Genomic DNA, 15,963 nt, shown 5'->3' on the forward strand with positions numbered 1-15,963 from the left:
TTTCTGAGCGGGAAGCGCCTCTCCACCTCTATCCTATCCATCCCATTCATCATCTTATACGTCTCAATGAGATCTCCCCTCATTCTTCTAAACTCTAACGAGTACAAGCCTAGTTTATTCAGCCTCTCCTCATAGTTCAACCCCCTCAACTCCGGTATCAGCCTAGTAAACCTCCTCTGCACTCCCTCCAAGGCCAAAATATCCTTGCGTAAGTGCGACGACCAAAACTGCACACAGTACTCCAGCTGCGGCCTCACCAATGCCCTATACAGCTGCAGCAAGACCTCCCTACTTTTATATTCAATCCCCCTCGCTATGAAGGCCAGCATCCCATTCGCCTTCCTGACCACCTGCTGCACCTGCAAGCTGGGTTTTTGCGACTCATGCACAAGGACCACGAGGCCCCTCTGCACCGTCGCATGCTGCATGGATTTTAGTAAGGCGTTTGATAAGGTTCCCCATGGTAGGCTCATGAAGAAGATAAGGATGTTTGGGATAGAAGGAAATTTGGCCGATTGGATAAGTAACTGGCTGTCTCATAGAAAGAATTCTCACAACACCAGGTTTAAGTCCAACCAGTTTGTTTGATAGTAATCCCACAAGCTTTCGGAAACTGAAACGGACTTAAACCTGGTGTTGTGAGATTTCTTACTGTGTTTACCCCAGTCCAATGCCGGCATCTCCACATCATGTATCATAGGAGACAGAGGGTGGTGGAGGAAGGAAAGTATTCAGACTGGAGGCCAGTTACCAGCGGTGTACCACAGGGATCAGTACTGGGTCTTCTGCTATTTGTGATTTTTATCAATGACTTGGAAGAGGGGGCTAAAGGATGGGTCAGTAAATTTGCTGATGACACCAAGATTGGTGGAGTAGTGGATGAGGAGGAGGGCTCTTGCAGGCTGCAAAGAGACATTGATAAGATGCAGAGCTGGGCAGAAAAGTGGCAGATGGAGTTTAACCCTGATAAGTGCGAGGTGATTCATTTTGGTATGACAAACTTGAATGCAGATTACAGGGTCAACTACAAGGTTCTAAGGAATGTGGAGGAACAGAGAGGTCTTGGGGTTCATATGCACAGATCCCTGAAGGTTACTACTCAAGTCGAAAGAGCCGTGAAGAAGGTTTATAGTGTGTTAGCGTTTATTAACAGGGGGCTTGAGTTTAAGAGCCGTGGGGTTATGCTGCAACTATACCGGACCTTGGTGAGACCACATTTGGAATATTGTGTTCAGTTCTGGTTACCTCACTATAAGAAGGATGTGGAAGCATTGGAGAGAGTGCAGAGGAGATTTACCAGGATGCTGCCTGGTTTGGAGGGTAGGTCTTATGAGGAAAGGTTGAGGGAGCTGGGGCTTTTATCTTTGGAGCGGAGGAGGATGAGAGGCGACTTAATAGAAGTTTATAAGATGATGAGAGGGATTGATACAGTGGACGTGCAGAGACTATTTCCTCGGGCGGATGTAGCTGTTACTAGGGGGCATAACTATAAGGTTCATGGTGGGAGATATAGGAGGGATGTCTGAGGTTGATTCTTTACTCAGAGAGTGTTTGGGGTGTGGAATGCGATGCCTGCTGTGATAGTGGAGTCGGACACTTTAGGAACTTTCAAGCAGTTATTGGACAGGCACATGGAGCACTCCAGAATGATAGGGAGTGGGATAGCTTGATCTTGGGATTGGACATAGCTTGGAACAACATTGAGGGCTGAAGAGCCTGTACTGTGCTGTAATGTTCTATGTTTCTATGATATATTTATGTTATATTGTGCAGTATATTGCGTGTTACAGGGCGTGTTATATTGTGTGTTACATTGTATATTACATAGTGTGTTACATAGTGTATTCTATTGTGTGTTACAGTGTGTGTTATGTGTTACAAAGCATGTAATATTGTGTGTTACATTGTGTGCTATATTGTGTGTTAAATTGTGCATTACAGGGACTGTTATATTGTGTGTTACAGGGTTTGTTATATCGTATGTTATATTGTGTGTTACATTATGTGTTATATTGTATGTCACAGAGTGTATTATATTGTGTGTTACAGAGTATGTTATATTGAGTGTTGCTGGCTCTGTGTTACAGAGTGTATGTTACTGCCCTCTGTACTAAATTTCCTAATTTAGTTCTGTAGCTGTAGCCCTTATTTTGGTCTAGTAACAACAAAGTAAAAGTGATATATTTCCAAGCCCCAATTTCAAATGACTTCTATTTTAATCAGGATACTTGATGCTGCCTTGATGTTAAGGGCAATCTTTCTCCTCCCACCTCTGCAATTCTGCTATTTTGACCCTGTTTAGAACAAGGTTGAATTGAAATCAGAAGACAAGTAGCCTTGGGGGTTACCAAACTAGATGCCAGTAAGGAAGTTACTGCTGTATAAGTACTATCGACCGTACTTTCTATTCTTTGCTGATGAGATTGGACCAGTTTGGGTTTGTCTGGTGTTTTGTGGACAGGACGTACCTGAGCAATTTTCCACCTTGCAGGTAGATGTCAGTGTTGTAGCCGAAACAGCTTGACTAAGGTCATACCTAATTCTAGAACACACATCTTCAACACTACACCAAGATGTTGTCAGAGCCCATAGACTTTGCTGTATCCAGTGCACTCAACCAGCTCTTGACAGCACATGGAGTGAATTGTGGTGAATCGGTAATGCCAGCACCCCCAGAGAAGGCTGAGATGGATCATCCAGCAAGATGATATATCCATCACCCTTGACGTTCAATGGCATTACCACCACTGATTCCCCCGCTATCAAGAACCTGCAGGTCACCATTGACCCCAAACTCAACTGGACCAGCTATATAAATACTGTGCCTACCAGAGCAGGTCAGAGGCTAGAGATCCTGCAGTGAGTAACTCACCTCCAGACTCCCCAAAGACTGACCACAAGTCCTGACACAAGTCAGGAGGGTGAAGGAATACCCTCCATTTGCCTGGATGAGTGCCGCTCCAACAAGACATGACACCGTCCACAACAAAGCAACCCACCTGACTGGTCGCCCTTCAAACATTCAAACCCTCCATCGCCAATGCTGCACTGTGTACAAGATTCAGTGTAGGAACTCACCAAGGTTCCTTGGGCAGCTCCTTCCAAACCCATGAGCGCTGCCATCTAGAAGGTAAAGGGCAGCAGATACATGGGAACACCACCTGGAGGTTCTGATACAAGTCACCCACCATCCACTGATATGGCTGAATGGTGTGACAAATGCTCCAGCCCTACATTTAGTACTGATGTGCAGGGCAGCCCCTCGTGCTCCCATTACTTTTTAAGTTGTCCACCAACATTCATGGCCGAACGTAACAGGACTGCAGGGACTTGGGTGCGTGTATCTGTTATGGGACTGCTTAGCTCTGTCTGCAGCTGGGTACTTCTGCTGTTTATCAGGCAGTGTAGCCTTGCGTTGCAGCTTAACGATAGGTAGGCAAGGCACCTTTCGATAATCCAACCAACCCAGCTGCTGCCTGTCACTCCACGAGATCACAAAATGTGAAACGCTTTAACAAACAACAAGCAGGTGCCAGTGGGAGTTTGGACTTTTCAGGAGCTGCGTCCATCCAGTTCGAACCAGAATCAAGAGTGCGAAAGGAGGCCATTCAGCCCATTGCGACTGTGTTGATTTTTTTTGCTGCAGCGATTTAACTCGTCCCACTAACCCTTGCCTTTCCCCATAGCCCCGGATTCTTTCTCCTTTCGCCTCTTTATGACTATTTCAATTTGAAAGTTAAACTGAACCTGTTTCCACTCCCCCTTTCAGGCAGTGTGTGCGCTATATTGTTGCTGTGTGGAATCCACTCACAATGCAATTGCGGGGAAGAGGGAGTCAAGAACAATTGGGAGGCAAAAAAGTAGACAATCTAAATGCAACATAACAGCAGGGGGTCCCGAGGCTACAGAGACACTGCCTTGTACTCAGTTTGTGCTGTCACTTTCCATTGAGAAAGCTCTCTGTATTGAAAAGGTAAATGATTACAAAACAGTTTCGTGGGTTGGTGTGAACACTGAAGCTGTCTACTCTCACACACACTGAGAGCCTGCGTCAATCAGCTCAGGAATAATACCATTTGCTTTTAGCACAATGGGACCTGTCACTGAGATAATTGCAGAACTGGCTGCCCAAATCCGATTTAAGGCATTCTTGCCGCTTAATTCTGAACCATTAGTGAAAATGCCTCAGTGAAAGTGCTGAGAGCTTGCACTGCAGGAGGTTATAGACCTTAATCGGACCCTCAAAACCACAAAGGGTTGGAGTTTGAGTCAAGGTAACTGAGTGTCTAAAGGCTTTTATTGTGGTGAGGTCTGCCAGGGTTTTGGTTATTTGTAACCACTCAGGAAGCCTGACTGGGAAGGAATGGTATTTATTCTTAAACAAAATAAAGACACTGTTCCTCGGTATATATACACAAGTCCCAACTTTCTTTTATTTTAAATTACTTTCCAAATACATCATACAGCATAGACATGGGTCAAGGGTGGAGGAGGAAAGACACATCGTTAAGATGGCAGCGCGGGCTCGTTGGGCCGAAGGGCCTGTTTCCCGTGCTGTGTTGTTCTTTGTTAATTTCAGTCCATTTTATTACCCCTGTTCAAAATGGGTGTTACTGGAACGTGGCAGAATTGACCCGTCTCCTTATCAAGGAAGTTGTGAAGGTGACTAATTCCCCGTCAACCATCGCCTGTATCCGACAAGCTGCCACGGTCAAGAAAGTACACTAAGAAGTCGGACAACACCAGGTTTAAGTCCAACCGATTTATTTGATAGTAAACTCACAAGCTTTCGGGGTTTTCCCCTTCGTCAGGCGAATGGAGAGTTCTGGCCTCAGACAGAACATATAAAGCACAGACAGTTTACAGTTTAGAATGCGATCGATCAAGAATTAGGATTAGATCGGTCAAGAAAATCATGGTAACCCTATTAACATGGTGGGTAGCCAGCACCAGCCCCTTCACTACAAAGATTAATCACTTGAATGTTTCCACACAATGATAAATTATTAAAACAACAAGCTGATATAATCGCAAAGTCAACAGCAAGTATACCAATGGCAATCGTTACTATTTACTATTTTGCTTTGCTATTTCTAATCCTTAATACAGCAGAGAACAACCTCCCTTCCAATGAAAATGAAGTCCACTGGAAGTTAAGTTACTGGCAATTCACATAGAACATAGAACACTACAGCACAAACAGGCCCTTCGGCCCACAAGTTGCACCGATCATATCCCTACCTACCAGGCCTATCTATAACCCTCAATCCCATTAAATCCCATATACTCATCCAGAAGTCTCTTAAAAGACCCCAGCGAGTTCACCTCCACCACCACCAACGGCAGCCGATTCCACTCACTCACCGCCCTCTGAGTGAAAAACTTACCCCTGACATCTCCTCTGTACCTGCTCCCCAGCACCTTAAACCTTAAACTCACCTTCTGGAGTTTCACCTTCCAGAGTTTCGCCTTCTGGAACACACAAGTGCCAACTGAAACAACAGTTCGCACAAAAAATTCCAACCTTCCGTTTAGCGAAAGCTGTTGAAGTAAACAAACTGAGGGATAAAACAAGGAGGGTGGCCCCTGAGAAGAGGAAACGGCCCAAAATGAAAAAAAAACATAAAGGAAACTTAAAACATTGAATCAAGATGTGATTAAAGGGCTTGTTAATACACCCCCCGTCAGGGAGAGGGGTTACAGTGACCAGCTGGTACCACAGTATAGAGGTGATCAGCTGGTTAATCTTGAGATCTCGTGCCCTGTGGGACAGCACTCGGAGCAGTCCTGTCCAGCAACTCAGGCAAGCGGAGACTTTGGCTTCCAGCTCCTGCCAGTTTGCCCAGACAGGAAACCATCTAACCAGCACCGTTCGTTTCAGTCCAGGTCCGGTACCCCTTTGGCATAAGCACAGGCAGACTAGACCAACAGGACTAGATCCAACCAGCAGTCAAGGGCTAGCTGGACTCTTGAGATGGGAATATAAAAGTCCCGGAGTTGTCTGGGGGGATGAGGGTACACCTTGGTGGGGGCATGAGAGGGTCCACTGCCTCACTGCAAATGGACTCCAAATTGCCCCTTCATGCCCCACCATCAAGCAGCTGTCCTCCTCTGGGCAGTCACTGTCTGGGTCCAAGTCCCAAGGCGATATGGACTTACCCACCAACACTGACTCTGCCTCGATCCCACCTCCAGGACTGATGACAGAGGGCTCCTCTGAGGGGTCCTCCCACTTCAATCCTTTCACTCCATGTCTGACCATAACATTTCAGATGGGGCGGCATGGTAGCACAGTGGGTTAGCACTGCTGCTTCACAGCTCCAGGGTCCTGGGTTCGATTCCTGGCTCGGGTCACTGTCTGTGTAGAGTTTGCACATTCTCCTCGTGTCTGCGTGGGTTTCCTCCGGGTGCTCCTGTTTCCTCTCACAGTCCAAAGATGTGCGGGTTAGGTTGATTGGCCGTGCTAAGAAATTGCCCCTTAGTGTCCAGGGATGTGTAGGTTAGAGGGATTAGTGGTATAATATGTAGGGATATGGGGGTAGGGCCTGGATGGGATTGTGTTCGGTACAGACTCGATGGGCTGAAAGGCCTCTTTCTGCACTGTAGGGTTCTATGATTTATGGTATTTAGTAAATTGCAGGAATCCCACTATTTACCCTTTCAGATTGAAAATAATTAGTCAGACACATTTTCTCAGGTTAAACAAAGAATGGGATAAATTTATTGAAATTATTGGCTGAATTTTTAAAAAATGCCAAAATCACAACTACATTCACATGTCACATACACGCACACACCATTACAAATGACACAGAAAGAGAATAGGCTTAAGTACTTTTTGTTGCAAGACAGAAACAAACAGTTTATATTTAGCTTTTTGCTTTTTGCTTTGTGATTTTGCTTCTCTTGATGTGGTGATTCTACGTTCTGGCCATTTTGCTCAGTTGCCCTCCTGAGTGGGGTTGTATTTTTAGTCTCTGGCACCTATCAATTCCACACCATCTGTAGGAGTGGGCGTGGTGGCATGGGAGCCAGTGAATCAGTGAGAATGAACTCAGGTCAACCAGGGCTTGGTATGAAATTGAGTTCAGTACATTTGGCCTTGTCTCAGCTGAAGCCAGAGAGAAATGTTCGTGGCAATATCCAGACGGTCCTTAAAGCCCAACCGTTCCACTGACATCCACCAAGATCAGACTTGATATGATTCCACACCCATCTCTACGTGATTGACCCCAACATTTTCAGGACTGGATAGTAAGTGCTGCGTTATCAACATCCCAAGAACATTCACTCAGTGTCCCGTACACACCCTTAGAATGGCACAAATCTGCAATATAAATGAGCGGGTTTTAAACTTCAGTCAGTTCCCTGCCTTCTCCCCGGAACATTACCATTAAAAGGGTCTTTGATGCCAGCAGCTGCAGCAATGCAGATACTTTGCCCCCCATCGTAAGGTTTTTCCGACACGCTGCAGCTCCAAGTCGGGCTGACAGGCCTGCCTTGCGGATCAGCTCCTTGTTAACCTTCCTGCCACCACGCATTCGAGGCCAGCCTTTTCTCTGGTGATCAGCTCTTTCTCGGATCACCAGGCCGGCCTGAACTCTGGGAAGGAGACAGGACGCGCGACGCTGCAACCGATGAGTTTAACAGGCAGCCCTGCCCAGGAAAATGAAGCTGAAATATTTTACTGCCTGATCTAACCCGTCAGTGCGCAGCCTGATTTGAAATCCGGCCTAGACAGGCCCGGCAAGCCTGGGGCCCAGGCTAGGCCCTGACCGCGTTGCAGCCTGGAGTCCAGGCCTGTCCTGAATTAATGTGAAGCCAAAATTAGGCCAACGCTGTATCACTGACAGAGAGCGAATGGTGCCTCTTCCCTTTTACTCAGCGCGTCAGGAGCTGACACTGAAACACACACTAAACTGCAGGGGTAAACGAGAAGAATAAATTCCCCACAACTATCACCTCTCCTTCAGAAGCTTTTAATTGTGTTGTTTATGCGGCAGTTCCAGGTGAGTTTTGCTCAGTGAAGTCAGAGCCACAGGGAGATGTTTTATGATTTGTGACCTGCATCGCACGACTGACTTTGAAGTTTTAATAACCGCCGGTAGGCCTGTGCTGCGATAGCATCTGCCTCAGTGGCAGATAGCAGCCCTGAGGAGAATCACCGCACTTTATTATTTCTGATTTAAATCAACACTTCTGCCTTATAGGCCTTAGTCAATCAATCCAGGTGTCAGTCAGACACCAGAGGGCTTTCCCTTACCTGCCCTGGAGATTGCCACCTACAATAATTAATGAAGATTTTATTTCCGAAGTTAAAAAAAAAACCTGCAGTGAGAATTAAACCCAAGGCCACTGCGAGCAGATGTTCTCAGGCCTTGTCTACCGGTTTACCAGCATGCTTTGCAATTCCCTCCTGACTGAACACCTTGACTAATGCAGCTCTCCGTTGACGTGCTGCCAGTGACAGGCTAGGCCCTGGCTGTGTTACAGCCTGGAGCGTCCTTTACAAATACCTGGGAAAGTCATCAGCAGCACCGGCCTGTCACCGAGACGGTGTGCGAGTATTGCATCCCTCTGTCACATGCCAAGGCCTCCGACCTTCTCTTGGCCCTGCACCACGAGCAGGTAGCCCAGGAGGGGTTCGGCATTTGGGAAAGGAGGAGGTTGAGGGGGTTAATGCCGGGAATGGGAGCACTATCGCAACCCACTCACTGGGACACTGTGCTGGCAGTGTAGCCCACACCCGTCAGATTCAAGCTTACCTTTCACCAGACTCCTGGCCCACTGCAGCAGGCTCCATTTTGACAGTTTTCTTGCTTCCCATTCCACTTAATGATTGTCCTTCAGCTCATCTCAAACCCTGCGTCTCCCACACGTCCTTTACTTTTCTGCTCTCATCATGTCTCCGATGAATATCTCTTCCATCCTCTCCTCCCTGCACACCATATCACTTCACAGGTCATTTGCTACAGTTTTCTACGCGTGCACTTATCTTACTTTCCTTGTTAAGTGCTGTTTATCTGGAATATTTTCCTGTTCTGAGGAAGAGTTTCTATCTGTTTCTCCGCAGAGTCTGTCTGATGTGCCAAACTTGCATACAAAAGTCTGAGGCCACGTGGGCGGCACGGTGGCACAGTGGTTAGCACTGCTGCTTCAGAGCTCCAGGGTCCTGGGTTCGATTCCTGGCTCGGGTCACTGTCTGTGTGGAGTTTACACATTCTCCTCATGTCTGCGTGGGTTTCCTCCAGGTGCTCCCACAGTCCAAAGATGCGCAGATTAAGTTGATTAGCCATGGTAAAATTGCCCCTTAGTGTCCTGGGATGTGTAGCTTAGAGGGATTAGCGGGTAACCCGACTCAAGGACAGCTTCTTCCCTGCTGCCATCAGACTTTTGAACGGATCTACCTCACGTTAAGTTGATCTTTCTCTACAACCTCATTATGACTGAACACTACATTCTGCATTCTCTCCTTTCCTTCTCTGTGAACGGTATGCCTTGTTTGGACAGCATGCAAGAAACAATCCTTTCCACTGTATACTAATACATGTAACAATAATAAATCAAATCTAATCAAATTTGAGGCATTTGCTTCACTCAGGCTGATGTTTCTTCGGTGTGTTACCCCCCCCCCCCCCCCCCACCAGTTTCCTCCCCTCTGTTTCTGAAGTTGTGCATTATCAAGACTTTAGGCCACAGTGGTTAGCATTGCTGCCTCACAGTGCCAGGGTCCCAGGTTCATTCTGGCCTTGGGTCGCTGTCTGTATGGAGTTTACTCTGGGTGCTCCGGTTTCTTCCCACAATGCAAAGACGTGCGGGTTAGGTTGATTGGCCATGCTAAATTGACCCTGGTGTCAGGGGGATTCACACTGTAAGAAGTCGGACAACACCAGGTTAAAGTCCAACCAATTTATTTGATAATAAACTCGCAAGCTTTCAGGGTTTGCCCCTTCGTCAGGTGAATGGAGAGTTCTGGCCTCAGACAGAGCATATAACAGCACAGACAGTTTACAGATTACAGAGGACTACTCCACGTCAGGAGGATTAGCAGAGTAAATGTGTGAGGTTACAGGGAATAGGGCCTAGGCGGGATTGTGTTTGGTATAGACTCGATGGGCCGAATGGCGTCCTTCTGTACTGTAGGGATTCTAAGATTGACGTGTCTTTTGTAATCATTCCTAAGCTCCAGAACCTCCGTGAAGTCACTCTTTAACATTCTCAACTGCAGGAAAAGAAAGACCCCGAGTGCTCAAACCTTCTCTTCAGATGAGATGAAGAGCGATAGAGAGAGGTGGCCTGTGTGGATTAGAAATACCAGCACAGTATTTCTGTATTGTTTCTATCTAATACTACACAATTCAGAATTGTAACCCTGCGCACCAGATAACACGTCCAGAGAATTTACTCTGATTTGTTTCCCATCGCTTTTCTTCCTGCTCTTGTGTGTGAAAAATTACACACAGTTCTCCAGCTGCAGCACAACTGAGATTATCTACTCACTTTTGTATCTTACAAAGCCAAAATTCTTTAGTGAAATGAATCACCTGCCACAAGTCAAGCAAGAAGGTTGTAGCCCCCCGCCCCGTGATGGCAATCCCACCTTTGTTAGATAGAGAGTCCCAGGATTGAGGAATGAAAATGTATTTCTAAGTCATGATGGTGTGAAGCCTTGAGGGAACTTGCAGGTCGATAGAATAGAATCACTATGGAATCCCTACAATGCAGAAGAAGGCCATTTGGCCCATCAAGCCTGCAACAATCCAACACAGGTTCTATCCCAGTGAACCCAAGTATTTACGCTGCTAAACCCCCTGACGCTCAGGTCAATTTAGCATGGCCAATCCACTTAACCTGCACGTCTTTGGAGTGTGGGAAGAAAACAGAGCATCCAAGGAAAGCCACGCAGACATGGGGAGGACGTGCAAATTCCACATAGATAGTCACCCAAGGTTGGAATTGAACCTGCGCCCCTGGCACTATGAGGCAACAATGCTATCTTCTGTCTGATCTCTGCATCTGCTGCTCTTATCCTTCAAGGTAGTAGAACTTGCGGTTTGGAAGGTGCTTTCAAAGGAGCCTTGGTGATTTGCAGACGTGCATTTTGTGGATGGAACACACTGCTGCCACTGTGCACTGTTGGCGGAGGGTGTGAACGGAGTTCCAGTCAAGAGGACTGCTTTGTCCTGGGTGGCAATGATCAGATGCCTGAGTGTGTGATCCCTCTGTAAAGACAATTGGGCATTTCAATATTGAGATAACTAGAGATATCATTGGTAGGTAGTGTTGACAGATATGGACCAAGGTGAGATAATGGAGTTGAGGTGCAGATGGTCTACAGACACCACTGGATATAAAACTATTATGTAAATGATTTTGAAGTGTGAAATTTTGTTCAGTTAGTTCAGTCAATTCTGTTGTTAAATCCCATGGCTGCACTTTATAACTGGAATGATATATTGGCGACAGTGATCCAATTTTGCATTCCCTTCAAGTTAACTGAACTTTTACAATTTATCAGACACATTACAATCATAATGCATGCTTAATAAAACATTGCCATGACAGCACTTTCACTGGAATTGTTTCATTTTTATGGAGCAACTGAAGGATTAAAAGCATTTCTTTGTTATAGACATGGTTAGATTTCAGTTACAGTAAACTGACAATTGTGCTAAAAACTTGGAGGTTTGTAATGTCCTAACTATATTAGGGGTGTGGGGTTTAGCACAAAAAGATGTGGTTTGTAAATTCAAAATAATAACAGCGGAGCTGCTCTCTGCTCTGTACAGAATATAAAACTGCAAGCAAAACAGCAGCCTGCAAAGACCTTAATGACATTACCATCAAATCATGTGACCAGCTCTTAAAGCAACCTGCAACACTTTTAAATATAAAACAGGGTTACTCAATAGGTGGAGCAGCATGGTGGCACAGTGGTTAGCACTGCTGCTCACAATGGCAGGGGACCAGACTTGATACCTGTCTTGGGTCACTGTCTGTGTGGAGTTTGCACATTCTCCCCGTGGGTTTCCTCCTGACGCTCTGCTTTCCTCTCATAGTCTAAGAGACATGCTGGTTAGGGTGCACTGGCCATGCTAAATTCTCCCTCAATGTACCAAGCAGGCGTCGGAGTGTGGCGACTGGGGGATTTTCACAGTAACTTCATTGTAGTGTTAATGTAAACCTGTTTGTGACACAAATAAATAAACTTCAAAAAAGCAAACTTTAGTTTGTGTCAAGCATTATAAAACATGCAGCAAGATCAGAATTCATTCCCAAAACTTGGATTTTCAAATGGATTAGCTGAAGCAACTTTGAATTTTGAACTTGCTGTTCCAACCCTGCTGATTTTTCCTACAACTAAGGGTACATCTGTAACGAGAGTACTAACAGATAGTTAGTTATCTTGTCAATGATATTCACCTGTTCCCCCACTCAATGCGACCTTACTCTTATTTATCATGATTTACTTTTAATAAGCTCATTTTCTTCCTTGCTAAATTTCTTGACCACCTTTATACAGGTGTAAAACACAGAGGGCGAGATTCTCCAGCCTCCCTCCCACCCAGCCAGGGGAGGGGGTGTGTTTTTTGCTAGCGATGGGATTCTCCGATCCCGCTGCTGTCAATGGGAATTCCCATTGATGTCACCCCCACACTGGTGGGAAACCTGCAGGCGGGAGTGCGATGTGGGCTGGACCGAAGAATCCCATCAGCGTGAACAGCAAGAGAATTCCGATCTGTAGAATCACAGAATTCATAGAAAGCCTACATTACAGAAAGAGGCCATTCGGCCCATCAAGTCTGCACTGACCACAATTCCACCCAGACCCTACCCCCATATCCTTACATATCTAATCCCACTAACTGACGCATCTCAGGACTCCAAGGGGCAATTTTATCACGGCCAATCAACCTAACCCGCACATCTTTGGACTGTGGGAGGAAACTGGAGCACCCGGAGGAAACCCACGCAGACACGAGGAGAATGTGCAAACTCCACACAGACAGTGACCCGAGCCGGGAATCGAACCCTGGTCCCTGGAGCTGTGGAGCAGCAGTGCTAACCACTGCGCTACCGTGCAGGTCACTCCTGGACGAAGGCTAATGAAATGTGCATCACCTACTTGCCCCATACCACCTTCCCCCCCTCCACTTTCCCTCCAAGGCTATGTCAATGGCTGGATTTCATTATAATATTCTGCTGACTGGTTCTGCAAAATCTTCAATTCAAATCATCAGAAAGAACCATCTGCCACCATGCTGTGTTTTCTAGCTGAAATGCATCAACTATACAAAAAGAATTGGTAACTCAGTGAGGTAGATCATTTTATTTCAAGTGATGAAACTGTTTACAACAATGTCTGGGTTAATTTGCCTGGTCTCAGGGATTGCTCCTATCTTCTTCCTGATGCTCACATCACATCCTGTCTGGTGATGATGCACAGTTTGTGTTAAATAGACCCTTAAAGGCATTCCACAACACCCACCCAGATCTGATATCTCGGGGCAGCTTGGTACTGTGTGGAGTTTGCACATTCTCCTCGTGTCTGCGTGGGTTTCCTCCGGGTACTCCGGTTTCCTCCCACAGTCCAAAGATGTGCAGGTTGATTGGCCATGCTAAGAAATTGCCCCTTATTGTCCAGGGATGCGTAAGTTAGAGGGATTAGTGTAGGGGATTAATGTAGGGATAAGGGGGATGGGGCTTGGGTGGGATTGTGATCGGTGCAGACTCGATGGGCCGAAGGGCCTCTTTCTGCACTGTAGGGTTCGATGATTCTATGATTCTCACCACTTCAGTGTTCAGTAATCCACAGGGAGTCAGGGTTCAGGACAGCTGAGTTTAAGAGGGAGGTGACATTATTGCTAAGCCAAAAACTCAGCTCATGGTCTGGGGACCCCGTCATTGGCAGATGATGGAATTTGAATTCAATAAAAAAAAATCTGGACTTGAGAATCTACTGATGACCATGAAAAGATTGTCAGTTATCGGAAAAACCCATCTGGTCTCCCTTGGGAATGGATAATAGATGCTGGCCAGCCAGCAACACCCATCTTCCACAAATAAAAAGAAAAAAGAAGCAGAAGAGGACCTGGGGTGGCAGTGATTCTGTTGGGTGTTCGCCAGGTTGTACTGACTGCCGTCTGCTCACTCCACCCTCCTCTCCCTCTATCCCCACCCCCTCACTGCCCAGAAGCTGAATCGTTGACTGATCTCCATTTGGATGTATCTTGATGGTTTCCATCTTAGTTAAGCAGGAATCCCAGTCACTCCAACAATACAGGGGGTCTAAAGCAGCTGCAAGGCAGGAGATAAATGGTAAGCATACTGACTGGATGTTTAACTCCAGCTCTCTTTCCACATGACAGAAGGTGTTCTTTTGTTTTTTCCGTTCTGAGGATTTTTCCACTAGTAGGAAAAACTAGAACCAGAGGGCACAACCTCAGGCTAAAGGGACAGTCCTTTATAACAGAGATAAGGAGGAATTTCTTCAGCCGGAGAATGGTGAATGTGTGGAACTCTTTGCCGCAGAAGGCTGTGGAGGCCAGATCATTGAGTGTCTTTAAGACAGAGATAGATAGGTTCTTGATTAATAAGGGGGTCATGGGGAAGAGGCAGGAGAATGGGGATGAGAAAAATATCAGCCATGATTGAATGGCAGAGCAGACCCGATGGGCTGAGTGGCCTCATTCTGCTCCTATGTCTTATGGTCCAATGGAATTGATGGAAAGACAGATTGTTTCCATCTTCTCAAATCTCCTTTTCTGTTAGTGAAACATCTAATGGGAAACACAGCTAACAAGAGGATGTTTTGGGGCTGGGCTTGATCACATTGGCGTGTCCAAGTGGTTTAAAAGACTGTCTAACTCTGATCTCAGCGAGGGTCAGAGTTAATTTTTATCTAAAAGCTAATTTTTAGAAAATTTTCCCTCAACCCTACATCCAGGAACAAGGAACATATACATATTTCAGGAGCTCGGGACATCTCAGAGAATTTCACAGCCAATGAAGCACCTTCTCCTTGAAGTTTAATCACTGTTGCAAAACGCAGCCACCATCTTGTGCACAGCAAGCTCCCACAAACAGCAATGTGACAATGAGCAGACCATGTGTTTTAGTGAAGCTGCTTAAGGGGTAAATATTGGCCAAGGCACGAAAGAGAACTCCCCTGATTTCCTCCAGAATAATTCCATCAAAACTTTTCCCTCAATCTGGGAAGTCAATCAGAGGCGACACAGTGGTTAGCACTGCTGCCTCACAGCAGCAGGGATCAAGTTCGATTCCCGGCTTGGGTCACTGTCTGTGCGGAGTCTGCACATTCTCCCCGTATCCGCATGGGTTTCCTACGGGTGCGCCAGTTTCCTCACGCAGTCCAAAAGTGCATTGGCCATGCTAAATTTCCCCCTCAGTGTACCCAAACAGATGCTGGAGTGTGTGGACTAGGGGATTTTCACAGTAACTTTATCACTTGTGACACTAATAACTAAACCTTTAACATTTGATCAGAAAGACAGCAGTTTGGACAATCTCTCAGCATTGCACTGAAATGCCAGTCCAGATCTTGTGCTCGACTAGGATTTGAACCCACAAGTATGAATAATAGATGAGGTGGAGCCTGATTGCAAGGGTTGCTTTGTACCATGCTCAGTGCGCAGAAACAAAACACTCAGAAAAAAAATCAATCCACAATTCCTGGGCTGCTTTCCCCACCGGCAATGTAAGCAAAAAGCAACCCCAACAATCTTTCCCAGGTGTAATTTTCCAATCCTGTTTATTTTGTGTACAAGGTTCTGAAGTGTAGCATTAATGTGTGTGCAAGGATTAACCACGGACACAATGTTAGGCTGCAAAGAGGGTGGAGAGTGAATCCTGAAGTGTTTTCCAGAACTAATTGCCAGATGTAGAAGCTGCTGAAAGGGTGCAGAGGAGATTTACAAGGATGTTGCCTGGATTGGGAGGCAT

The 15,963-nt window shown here is 46.1% G+C and overlaps 1 protein-coding gene across 1 annotated transcript in view; it reads right to left on the reverse strand.

Moving 5' to 3' along the window:
- The window catches only part of LOC145357704 (OTU domain-containing protein 4-like), an 83,910-nt gene extending 75,107 nt beyond the window's left edge, over positions 1–8,803 (reverse strand). The window contains exons 1-3 of the mRNA XM_080211130.1: positions 8,766–8,803; positions 7,392–7,602; positions 5,440–5,472 (exon numbers count right to left, since the gene is read on the reverse strand). Of these exons, the coding sequence (XP_080067256.1) occupies positions 5,440–5,472; positions 7,392–7,602; positions 8,766–8,803 (282 nt within the window). The remainder of the gene's footprint in view (positions 1–5,439; positions 5,473–7,391; positions 7,603–8,765) is intronic.
- Between the last annotated feature and the right edge of the window lie 7,160 nt (positions 8,804–15,963).

This window comes from Carcharhinus amblyrhynchos, chromosome 24 (assembly GCF_965287045.1).
Source record: "Carcharhinus amblyrhynchos chromosome 24, sCarAmb.v2.hapA, whole genome shotgun sequence".
Taxonomy (NCBI): domain Eukaryota; kingdom Metazoa; phylum Chordata; class Chondrichthyes; order Carcharhiniformes; family Carcharhinidae; genus Carcharhinus; species Carcharhinus amblyrhynchos.